Here is a 14,058-nt window from a genome sequence, read left to right as displayed (position 1 = left end):
CAGACTTGAGCATTGACTAAAACTACATACAGTATAGAAGAAAACTTGAAAATTCTCCAAAAGTCACCTGCTTTTGGCAATAACTTTTATTGGCTATGATCATGAGATATCAAAATTAAAATAAAATCACAACCAATGTCACACAAGACAGAATAAATGCCAGGTGGAACACAGTACAGGTCATACTCTGTGTCAGGAGGGACACAGTACAGGTCATACTCTGTCAGGAGGGACACAGTACAGGTCATACTCTGTGTCAGGAGGGACACAGTACAGGTCATACTCTCTGTCAGGATCGAGGGACACAGAACAGGTCATACTCTCTGTCAGGATCGAGGGACACAGAACAGGTCATACTCTGTGTCAGGAGGGACACAGTACAGGTTATACTCTGTGTCAGGAGGGACACAGAACAGGTCATACTCTGTCAGGAGGGACACAGTACAGGTCATATTCTGTGTCAGGAGGGACACAGTACAGGTCATACTCTGCCAGGAGGGACACAGTACAGGTCATACTCTGTGTCAGGGGGGACACAGTACAGGTCATACTCTCTGTCAGGATCGAGGGACACAGAACAGGTCATACTCTGTGTCAGGGGGGACACAGTACAGGTCATACTCTCTGTCAGGAGGCCTAGGGACACAGTACAGGCCAAAAGACAATGACATGCATGCCTTAGTAAGTCGGACACAATGGTATGCATGTTAGAGTACAGAACACAGCAGCAAATTACACATAATGAGTGGAGGCCACAGAAGGACATTCCCTAGAGACTGCAGACATATCTAATACAAACTACTGATTAGATTCCAACCTAAATGCTTTGGGAGAAGGACAAAGGAATTTTGACAAATTTCAATATCTAATTGTGCTGGAATTTCGTCCCGAGAGTGGGGTTCCTAATTGACTTAAACATCTGTGCAGAAATTATTACAACATTATACTTCTCTATAAAACAACAGTGGCATTTTGAGAAGCTCTGTAATAAGGTTGTCAAACTATGCAGTAACAATATCGACCCATATATAACCAAGTTATACCAGGAGTCTTCTTCTTGACAGGTTCAAATATCAAAGTAACAATAGATCACTTATTTTAAAACCTTACGCACAGATTAATCAATATCTTTACTGATTTTGTTGGTATTCTCCACAAGCATTTGTCAAAAATAAATAAATCATATGCAGTCTAATCTCCCTCAAAGACCACCTCGATATAACATAACCTGTCTATAAAGACCACCTTGATATAACAAAAAACCTGTCTATAAAGACCACCTTGATATCACAAAAAACTGTCTAAGAAGACCACCTCAATTCTACAAAAACCTGTCTATTTATGAAGACAACCTCTATATAACAAAAACCTGTCTATAAGGTAACCTGGATATTACAAATCTGTCTATAAAGCAAACTTTTTTGGTTCCAGGCATAGTTTCAGTCATAGTAGCTGAACCTTTATATAAAGGCCACCTGTCTATAAAGGTCACTTTTATTCTGATCCCACGAGTGGTTTTAAGACTTATTTACCTTTGGATACATTATATAGACTAACTACATAGATCTGAAGTCTATGAAAGTATAACTAACACCCAAATCGTGACATCATTCCATGTGTAGGAATATTTAGGTGCAAAACAGCCAAATCATTGTTCGAATGATCTAGATTTTGAGATGCGACACATAGATGTTTATATCCCAACCCCCAAAATAAATCTTAATTCTCTTCGGTCGTCTAATAAGACCACATCACCTTAGTTTGGCCATAGCCTCTAAATATTAATACTGGATTTCTTGGGGGTTTTTCTGCCATATGTTTCAGAGCCAAAAATAAATGCTCTTTCCCCCATGCCAAAAGTGTGTTGTTTTTAAGCTAGAAAAAAGAATTCATGGAGGCAAAAGCTGCACTGGTTACAAGGTCAATCTAGTGAATCCAATATACATATACTTACTTTATACTTATTTGAACTTTGACCTAAAGGTAAAGGTCAAACTGACCTTATTACAGAGCACTGCAAAGCTACTACAGTAGATGCAGGTATACCTCCAAAGTATAATTATTCATTTGAAACAAATGAACTAAAATTAATGGTGTTACATTTGTTTGATACAGTATAATTAGTGTATATAGATAATAGTCTGTACATTTTCACCTACCTTAATATCCAGTAACTTTTCACAACGTTACAACCATACTTTTAAACAGGATAACTACTCTGTCCAATGAAATCCCATTCTGATTGTATTGCACTATTAAAGTAACTTCTTGGTTCCAAAATAAACTTTATCAGTTCACCTCATCAGCTTTCCAAAACAAAGTTTATCTGCACCAAAACAACTTCGGCAATTAATGACCGCCAGATCTACTTTTCCTAGTCCTCAGTGATAAACTGATTGAAAAACAACAGACACATTGGGCGGTATATTGGGAAGTTGCTCTGTGGCGGAGTTACTCACCCCTTCCCGGCCCACCACCCATCATACGGCTCATTGAATACCCACTTGTCCGGTCAACAGGCCCTGCTTAGGTTAGGCCCGACTCCAAATTGCACCCCACAGCTCTAATCTAATTTAGCGGAAACCAGCTGTGTATTGTTATCAGTTTTAATGGGTTGTCCCTCTGGGTAAAACAATTGTATCAAATTGAACTGACAAGGAAAACATCTCAGACTGCATAAAATTGACAAGTAAACTTCACAGCACGGGGAAGTTGTCTTTGAAGGAGGATTTTCCATTACAGCCTGCAGGGAGTGGTTAAATTAAGATGTTCTAGATATCAATGAGATTGTTTGGGGTAAATTTGTTTATTATATATCATATATAGTATATCTTATTCTACTTATTATATAAGTAAAGAAGGTATATTACTGCTGAGTATTGTATAAACACTATCAGCTGGTACACAAGGAGCCATTTCACTAGTCTACTGTTCTTACATATGTGCATGTGCATAGCACATTATGGTCATGACAAATATCCATATACCAAGAGTTTCAAACTAACTTCAAAAATCTCAAATGGTGCAACTATAATACAGATACTGCATATTACACCAATTATTTTATTCAAATTATTACACCAATTATTTTATTCAAATTATCACCATTTATCACAAAATGAAAATATATATGTGGGTTTTAAAGTAATTTATCTTAGCATGGCTGAATAGCTTCCAATATATATGTACTTATGCATCCTTCATTCTTGTGACCTTGAGAAGGTGCAAGGTCATTTATTTCAACAGCTTTATGATAGCCCATATATAATTAAGAAATTATTGAAAGTTCTAACAAACCTGTTTGCTATGACCATTTGAAATTTTTTTAAAGCTATCATGTCAGCAAACCACAGTACAAACATCACAACTCTAGATATTTATGGTTTAAAAGAAGAAGTTTTTATAATCTTATTCATCACACTTGAAACATCTAAGAGCCCACGATTACAGCAAGTTGTATATGGTAAATATCACCACTCAAGCTTTGGTAGTTACAAGACGAATTTGTATGAGTTTGATAGTTAAACCCATCTCCATGCATTTGCAAGCTTGAATATCTGTGTGGCGATACATTGCCATTATATAACCTTAAAGACACTTTGTATTCGATGAAAATTAATATTTATCCTGAAAATTATAAGGCACTTGTTCTAGATGAAAAATAATATTTATCCTGAAAATTATAAGGCACTTGTTCTAGACGAAAATTAATATTTATCCTGAAATTAGTCCAGGCGACATATATAATTACGAACAATGACTTAAAGTAAGGAGAGGACTAAACAAATAGACTTTGCTGGTATTTTTACTGAAATCCAATAAACACTAGAGGCTGTTACCAAGCATCAGTTTATTGCTGGATAAATATGGTGTAATATATATCATTCTAAAAAGACAGATAATGTCCTTAAATCAAAAACAAATGTTAAATGAAGAACATTTAATATACCTGATTTTCTGTGTGGTGTCGCTTTAAAGTTAAGTTGGTACACTTCGAAGATGTAATTATTTTTTTGTGGTGTACGTCGCTTCAATATTAAGTTAAACTTTGAAGAGTTAATTATCATCAGTAGCATGTAATTATCCTATAACACAATATTTCGTATCTAAATCTGAAATAGACATTACGGAGGACGATACTTACATGGTGTTCCACCGAGCCAACAGACACTGGAACCGTTCCCCTGATGACACACTATGATACATCAGGCTCTTGTCTATAAATAGCTTTATCAAATCCAAATATATCCACATGAAAATCCAGGTGTTAATTAATCACAGCATCGTCAATAATCTCTAAATAAGGCCACAATCGAACACTACAGCGTGTATCAAATACATTGTATATCTATGTATATATATGACACAGGTAGAATAAGCATGATACTCCGACAGGTAAAAATATGTGTCCTCACCTCCCAATCTCACCCCACCTGTTAATATGTTGTGACTCACACCCACTCTCCACCTGATTCTGTCGTCTCAAGCAGTAAGTGTTACCAATGACAACTCCAGTATTTCCAATAATCAACCCTTCCTATCACATGCATTTTCATAGCTTTCACACACATGCTTCTCAAAAGTCAGCTCCATCAGCACAAAAGATTGATCGGCTTGCCTGACAAAGGGTATGATTCAATGTTGTATTGTGATCGAATAAAACCATTCAATTAATGCTGGTGATGATGAAATCGTTCTGACGCCCTGTCAATATTTTACAAAAGGCTTTTTGGGCCTGCATGCATTACCTTTACCTTTCTGAAGTTGAACATAAAAAATGTATTAAGCTGAAGACAATGGTGCATGGCTCAATTATACCAACATATGGGCATGGCCACCAAACACATACAATTTTAATGTACTCACTTACTGACTTCTAACTAATTAATTCCTTTTTTAGGAAAGGTTAAGACTATGTTTTTAAACAACTTTCAATCCAGTACACTGCGGACAAAATAAGATTCAAAGGCTTGTGGTTTTTAAGAAGTTATTCATGTTATTCAAGTTATCCAGAGTTTTCATGTACATTTGACCACTGGTCCAGGTCACAAATTTGAACATCTGTATCTGGCTGGGCAAGCTACAGGATATTCCAATATGGCAGCTACAGGGATATCTGGGATGTCAGCTACACAGTTATGTACAGGGATATGCCAGCTATAGGGATATGCCAGCTATAGGGATATGCCAGCTACAGGGGTATGCCAGCTATAGGGATATGCCAGCTACAAAGTTTTGTACAGGGATATGCCAGCTACAGGGATACCAGTTACAGGGATATGCCAGCTACAAAGTTTTGTACAGGGATATGCCATTTACAGGGATACCAGTTACAGGGATATGCCAGCTACAGGGATATACCAGTTACAGGGATATGTCAGTTACAGGGATATGCCAGCTACAAAGTTTTGTACAGGGATATGCCATTTACAGGGATACCAGATACAGGGATACCAGTTACAGGGATGTGTTAGTTACAGGAATACCAGCTACAGGGATATGCCACATACCATTATTTCATAGGTTTGATGTGGTATGACGAACTAAACTATATCGATCCCCACTTCTACCTAATAAAACACACCTCATTTCAGATCAGGTCAGAATCTCTTCCATTGATCAAGAGGTAATCTTTCTCAAAAGAAACTCCAGGATCCTATACTGTCCTAATTGCCTGTCTTTTCGACAAGTAGGAAAAACACCCTTTAATACAATTCAAAAACTCTTCAAGACCCAGACATGATGTTGATAGCAAAAACTATTTCGCCATTCTAGAATATTCTTCTAAAGAAAAAATCTGAGTATGTATGATCATCAGCCTACACGGCCATTCGAGCTTAAACATTTTGCACCGATGCAGATATCACTCGACTTGATCAATTACACACGTTCAGCCATATAGGAGGCTAGAATCAAACTTTGATCAAGGAAGGAAAAAAAGTTCTTCAAAGTACAATAATCAGTGTGTACATGTATAGGCCATCATCAACAGTAATATAGCTCTTGTTCAGCTACAAAGGACATGGATTGTGCACAGCAAAATACTTTTAATATCTATCTAAGTTACCCGATACAAATCAGACGTTTTTACCCAATTTCACCAGAGACAAAGCGTTGACTGTCTGTTGTCCATGATACAATCATCTTCCTAAACTATTTACTGGTGAAATACCTGTGGACACCACTGAAAATTAGTTTGTGACAGCGGTATCGGCAGATCTGTTGAGAACATGAACAATCGCTGATAACCGGGGCTCTAACACACTGCGACACTTGTTGAATGGCCAATTAAATTCAGGAACACGCCTCTTTATTGGCGAGTTTGATAACATTCAATAAAAACACTCCCAGCTAATTAGTTCATAAAACCATGTCAACCACAACCGCCTCAGATACCCACATTGACATTTCCTCCTTATACTGAATTACAGAAGGGTCCCCCTCCTCCACAAAACTTTATTTCCTAAAATACCATCCCATAATTTTTCTATATAGGATAGGTCAATCTATTCCTGTGGCTCATGTGCTTAGAATGTCTGTGATCTTTTTATCAAACTATAGGATTCATTAAAATACATTTGACATTAACTTTCCCCGTGTAGAGTTTACCTAGAATTTGTTTGATTGTCCTGTGTGGTCCCATCGGTGAAATCCCTCAAGTGAAACACTTTATCTTTTCTTATCTTCCCAAGCAACAAAAGTGAGAATTAATGTATTAATTAGCCTGGAGGAATGTCTCACTTCGGCCAACCGTGATTAAAAGTCATTAGTAATTTGATGATAAAGATGACAGCACATTTTCTCCTAACGTGATCTTGATGAGGCTGCAAGTCTTCCAATCTTGATTGTAATTTGGTTATATGATTATTTCTAGTTTATGGACTTGAGCAAGTCTAACATTGATCTGATCATTATCAGGGGTATGTAGGCTTGCCATAGATCATAGACATTGATAACTAGTCTAACAGGACAGTAAACAGAAGTGGGTGTGTAAATAGGACCAGTGTAACAGGAACACATCCTCCTCCCAACACACACACCTTAACACACATCTCCCTCTCCCCAACACACTTTCAATCACATCCCCCCACCCCACCCCACCTCTGAGGATCCCTGTATTAAGTTGACATTTCTGGTCAGTCCTTTGATTATAAACAAACCCTGAAAAAATGTAATTACAAACAAGAATTAATACTGGGTATTGTTAAAGCAATACATGTCCCTACCGGTCTCCACTAAAAAGGCACAGTGACTTTACCTGCATGGACCCAAAAACCCTGAAACTCAAACTTCTCTGTGATATTACGGTACTTTATCATTGTGCGAAGTTTGATCAAAATCCCTCAAAATATGAAGTTGCTAGAGCACTGAAAATCTTTGTTGTTACCCAGTGTGTACATGTATACATACAAGTCAGAGCCAGAGCCGGAGCCGAATGAAGAGGAAACCTATAACTCCCCCCCCCCCCCCCCTCCTCCCTTCCCCTTCTCCATAAAAAACTATGGCATTTCAAGTCAACATTAAACAATATATTGTCCAATATAAACCCTAGCCCACGACAACGGAAGCTCAAATCAATTCATTATAACTTGGCAGCATTTCTCAAACTACAAACATTTAGAATTACTTTGAAGGTGTACGCATCTTCATGTAGGAATAGCATGGCTCAAAATGACCATACACATGGGTATGTCACGACAAACAAAATTAATCAATATTCAATCAGAAAACTTGAAAAATTTTCAAAATCATCACATACAAATACCTGATGTCTGTTGATGTCAGTATAAAACTATGTTCTGTAATCTAGATGTGGTTGTGTGAACTGTACACAAAGTCTATTGTGCTGGCTATCTGATAAACAACCAATTATTTACACATCATATACGATGTGTGCATACTGAATCAGAGGTCAGAGTACTAACACGCCCAAATAACAGTCACAGAGTGTCATATATTACACAATGTAGCCCCTAATTACCTACTGACCGTATTTTTGTGTGCAGTTTTACCAAATTCAGATTTTTACTGCATGCATGCGGTACTAGTTTCAATAGAAGCAATGTGAATGATTAAAGTTTAGAAAAAATCTACCTGCCTAAATTTTTTTTTTCTAAATATGTTACAGAAAACATATTTTATTTTTTGGACTTACCACACATTTGATATATATCGCAGATCATTCATGAAATAAAAGATTTAGATTTTTCACTTCATATAATATACAGGGTGTGAATCGACAATAACACTTCTCTCAGTCTGTGAGCCTATAGCTAGGTTTACAACTGATTCTATCTTCTTTAATAAATCATGTTGTTTTTGGTACAAAACAAAAATAGGAAAAAAAACCTTAGCATAACTTATGTACACAAAATACATAAACCACAGACAGAGAGACATAAATCAAGCTTATCTGTGACTTATGGGTTTTGTTCAAGACAGTGTTGACATTTAAAGGGAGGTAACTCTTCCAGCTTTCAAACACTGACTCATGACAATACAATGGATCTCGATATCGAAAACGTTTTTTGTAAAAGATCGCATACAGGAACAAAATTGTAAAAATATCTTGACACTATATCTGATGTAAATAAATAATAATAATGTTTATGAATTCTCACTACATTAATATATTATTGTTCCAATATTTAGATTCAGTATATATTGTACAATATGAGCAAAATATAATTGAATTCGGGTCTTTATTGTGGAAGTACCTTCAGAGAACCCATGTGATCAGGCAGGTGACCCTCATACCTTTTCATGTCGTAATGGGGAATCAAATCCCCGCCGCCTAGATGAAAGGTGAGTGTGTTACCACTGTGCCACCCGACCACCCATACTGTAGTGTTCAGAAGGTAATTTGCCTTATCTAATAATGTCATACATTGTATAAAACATCTATTTCTAGAAAAGCATTTTGGATTCGATGCTTACATGTTTGTTCTGACTTATATAATGTTGTGTAGCACATGTATACAAAGTACATGTATAGTAAGTGGGGATTCAGACCTTCCCACGGGCAAACATTTAACTGACCAAGCTGTCACACAAAATCTCGGTGACAGCCAGATGGCAGCCATTGTGTAGTGTGGGCCTGTATTGATCCTAGTCTGTAATCTATAGGAGCAATAAATAACACTCACCAATACCTTGTTATGTCAACAAAACGATGGTCACTACTGGTCAGTCTGGACAGAATTTCTACATACCACAGCATGGTCAACATGGTCGGACAGAATTTCTATATATCATAGCATGGTCAATATTGTCGGACAGAATTGTACATATCACAGCATGGTCAACATGGTCAGACAGAATTTCTACATACCATAGCATGGTCAACATGGTCAGCATACATAACTGTGGTTGGTCACCACTTCTAGATGGTTATAGTCAAAAGGTCAAAATATAGGTTGCAATGACCTACTTCAGGTGACAAATGGCCTACTTTTGGTAGGTGACCTTGCATCATTTAATCTAGACTAGCCATCTGTCTCTAGAATATCAAAATTGTAAACTAAATTGAGGTTTATTATTTTGGTCTCGAGGATATGCCTGCATGATTCTAGGTTCAAACTAGGGGGAGATAATCTAGTATTAAAATTCAGTTCTTACAAAAACCTTTGGGGCTGGTGACCAGTCTATAGTAAGAGATGTATCTATATATATACCAGCACACAAATCTCAAAAGATCCTATATAAAATAATACGGGAAATAAACCTAGAAACCATTTTTTGCTTTATGGACATGGAGGGTTAAACATGGAACAGTTGGCATGGTCGTAAATGTAAACTTTATTTACTTTACAACAACTGTGAAATAAGTTATATGAACTTATGTTAATCACGCGTGTTGGCCTGGATGAAATCGTGTGAGGGGTCTTACTGTGGGAGGAAACCGGAGTACCAGGGAAAACCCATGTTGTCGGCCAGGTGATCAAGTACCTTTTCATGTCCAATCGGGGAATGGAACCCCTGTCACCTAGGTGAAAGGCAAGCGTGTTACCACAGTGGCACCCCAACTGAAATCACTGCGACCACAACAATTAGTTGTGAGTCACAGTGACCTACTTCTGGTACACCCCAACCAAGCCTACTGTCTTTCTTAGACAAAACACCACATGAAAATAGGGAAACTGCAACCATGGGTAAAAGGTATAGATTTATCTATCTTCAATTTTCAGTAAAATTGGCCTGGTAAAATTCCAAAAGACAGGACTAGTCAGAGTGGCCATCTTGGATTTTGGATAGGCTAAAAGACAATAACTCTTTGTGCGTGAAGTGAACAATGAACTAGGGACAGATGATGATGGATGTCACGGATGTCATGCTGTTAGTGAAGGACAAGCTCGATTAACAGCCTTAGAGTATCAAGTTTAAAAAAATTGTGAAAAAATCTCCTAAAACCAGTGTTTTTTTGTATTTTTAGCCTGAGGACATGGCAGCTCATGTTATTCAGTTAATATAATCCAATACCTACACCTACACCTCCTTTTTGGAGATCGCTTGAAAGATCGGGTATAGTATCCTTTCCTCATAAATGAAAAGTGTCAGAATTTACATTTATATTGTAGTCGAACCTCCGAGTAAATGTCATGGATTGTCTACGCAAAACTTATAACGACAAAACATTTTAAACCTGAAAAATTATGTTGAAACATACGTGGGTCTGGGACAAAGATGTTAACAATGGTGGTATATGGGGAGGCTTCTATTACCTGTGTACATTGTACCTATATATACCGTAAATAGGGCGACGATATTGTGTATTGGTACATATAACTGTTCTGTATCAATACAGGTAGAATTCACGAACAATGAAACAGCGTCAGGATTCTTCAACTGACAGTGGATGTTACGAAAAGGTTTGAAAATATACAGGGGTCAATCTTTACAAAAGTATATATATATATATCTACCTGGGTAAATGGAGCTGATAATGCGTCCTATACGATAATAACCTTTGAAGATTCGCCCTGAAATTAGAGCTCATGATCATGTGGGACAAGATTACATCAACAAGGATTGCTCCGACCTATACCATCTTCCTAAAGTCACCTTGATATAGGTAATATATGGTCCAATGTCATACGGATACTTTTACACTTTCAGCTTATTGTAAACCACGTCCATGTGGAAATATAACTACAAGATCAGGCCATCAAATATTGCCCAGAATCAATTTAATTAGCAGGCACCAAGAGTAATGGATTCGAGCTATAATTCAGCAGTGTTCATTTGATCAAATTCCCTCATCCCGGACAAGCAATATTGGTATCCATAGACCTGTTCATTAAGTAAAATCTTTCTTCTCCCAGTCAGCAATAGTTTGTTAAGCCTTGTTCATCAGATGAAATATCTACTCCTTGAATATTGTTATATTTGTTCAACTGATAAATATCTATGTCTTGTTCAACATAAATATCTATGCTTGTTCAACAGATAAATATCTATGCCTTGTTCAATAGATAAATATCTACGCCTTGTTCAAAGATGAATATCTACGCCTTGTTCAAAGATGAATATCTACGCCTTGTTCAAAGATGAATATCTACGCCTTAATTGTTCAATAGATAAATATCTACACCTTATTCAACAGATAAATATCTACGCCTTAATTGTTCAATAGATAAATATCTACACCTTGTTCAACAGATAAATATCTACGTCTTGTTCAAAGATGAATATCTACACTTTGTTTAACTGATAAAATCACTTAAAACCGGTATTAATTTAATATACACCATGATCAACAACTACAGCCATCAATACAAATGAGGTTCAATGTATGCCTTGTTCAAACATTGATTAAATATATGCCTTGTTCATTAGCTAAATCTTAATTTTCCTAACCAGCATTATTTGAATGTACATTACAACAATTGTCAAACAAGTTTTTCAACCTCTATTAATCACTTGTTGGCCCGGATGGAAGTGTGCGAGGGATCTTATTGTGGGAGAAACCCCTCGTGATTGGGCAGGTATGACCCCATACTTTTTCAGGTCTGATTATGGAATCGAGACTTGGCCACCTTAAGCTTGGTGAAAGGAAAGTGTGATACCACTTACCCAATCACCCAATATACGCCATGTTCAAGAACTAATTGACTTCTCTGAACCAACAATAATTCAATACATATGCCTTGTTCAACAGCTAAATCTTACTTTTTCTAACACCATGCAATTCTTTTTTGACATTATAACCTTGCTCAAAAGCTAAATTACTTCATTACAAATGCTATATACAGTTTACTTTGCTAAATTTTCCTTCTATATCTAGTTACACTGAGAAAGATATTTTTCAATGGAGGCTCAAAAACTTATTCTTGTTGAAAAGACTAATAAATGAATAATACATAATTTATGCAAGCAAACAAGAATAAGATATGGAATTATATATATGTATTTTAAATCCTTTTTCTTCTAGCTGGAAAACCTTAGCTACAATATATAGAAGCAAACTATACAGAACTGAGAAAAGTAATTATTGGACTGAAATCTTTAATACTGGGATACAAAGGATGGAAGCGGGTATTGAATATGTATACAACAGTTATGCTAATTAATACAGAAATAAAAATTAGAATTACATATTCTGATATACAGAGGAGATACAATATACACAGCGACAGTCGAGTTAGAGCGACATATGTTATACATTATCCAGGTAAAGCAGTTATATATATATATATTGTTACCATATTTTCTCCAATTAATGTCCCTCCTAGATGTGACCCCTTTTCTCCGTAAAATAACTTACATGTATTGTTTAACCAAGAAATCATTTAAGGACAAAATTTGATCTAATAAGGAAGCTAGTTGGACATGATACAGTGGTAGCATATGAAAACAAATGCCTTATTTGGGGAAATGAGGATTAACATTTCATGACACAAACTTCACTTTGGTAGCTATATGTCTTGTTTTATCCACAGGACAAATGAAGTTCCTTCATTATAGAATTCCGCCATTTTGCTTTCAAATTGTTTCTTCTTTGAAGCCATGTCTGGCAAGTATATATATGTCCGCCATGTGCATTACCAAGGTGAGAAATGAGGTCAAGGTCACTGTTGTACCTGATGTACATAAGGAATTTAATACCCTCACAAAATGAGGCTTAAGACAACAGTGTTCAATATGTAGAAACTAGAACTAGAAAGCTAGAATTTAACGCTGGTTTAATCTACTCCCATTATAATTAACATATCGTCAGTTTTGTACATCTGGATAATGTCATTCCTACGCAAAATATAGGTCTGGCAAATTTTTGAGAGGGTCACCTCGAGCTGTGTCATCACCATACACGATATATGCCATTGGCAGTTTGATCTTCATGCCTTGCTGAGCTAACACAAAGCTTAAATATTGAAAAGAAAGAAGATAGATTTCGGACAAAACCAAAACTCTAACAGAAAACTAATGGAGCAATATGGCAAAACATGGACAAAAGAAAGATTATATACAGGAACTATTGAACAAGTTCAAGGAGATTAGGACCAGGTGTTCAGGAAGAGGAAGTGTCTTCTATGTCAACTACGACGCCTGTCATAACAGATCTGGTATAATGTAAAACTCATTTTTGCAGTGACCTAATTTCGCGTTTTCATAATATAACAAACCGTCTTTTTTGTGGCGAATTAATTTCGTGATTTACAGTCATAAAAGAAGTACCTGTCATTGAAAGTATTTTGCAGTGATTAATTTTCGCTAATTGTAACCTTATATGAAATACGACAAAATTACTTGGTTCACAGTGATACATTTGCCTGGAATTTCAACCCTGGTTATATTAGTGTTAATTGGAGAAAATATGGTATCCACACAGCAGACAAGAAAATTTACCATCTCAATTTTATTCGGCCAAAGTCGCTTTTAGCCTCTTCATTGGCCTCAAATCTTGCTCGAATCGTCCTCTCAAGATGAGCTTTGAAGCCAAAGTTTCTGAGAATTCAGATAATATATTCATAAGGGTATGTTGAACATGACCACTTCACCATAGGTAGGGTTTGGAGGTGGTTCGTAATAAAACAGCTACTTGTAGTGGGGAGGTGATAG

The 14,058-nt window shown here is 36.5% G+C and overlaps 1 protein-coding gene across 4 annotated transcripts in view; it reads right to left on the bottom strand.

Annotated features, from left to right (window-relative positions):
* The window catches only part of LOC117330815 (IQ motif and SEC7 domain-containing protein 2-like), a 76,380-nt gene that overhangs the window by 36,053 nt on the left and 26,269 nt on the right, over positions 1–14,058 (bottom strand). The window contains exon 2 of one of the 4 annotated variants that reach the window (XM_033889318.1): positions 13,846–13,944. The exons of the other annotated variants lie outside the window; for them this stretch is intronic. Coding sequence (XP_033745209.1) covers positions 13,846–13,944 — 99 coding nt within the window. The remainder of the gene's footprint in view (positions 1–13,845; positions 13,945–14,058) is intronic. 4 annotated transcript variants of the gene reach the window in all.

This window comes from Pecten maximus, chromosome 7 (genome assembly GCF_902652985.1).
Source record: "Pecten maximus chromosome 7, xPecMax1.1, whole genome shotgun sequence".
Classification (NCBI taxonomy): Eukaryota; Metazoa; Mollusca; class Bivalvia; order Pectinida; family Pectinidae; genus Pecten; species Pecten maximus.
Note: the sequence above shows the minus strand (reverse complement) of the source record. Positions and strands in the feature narration are given on the sequence as shown.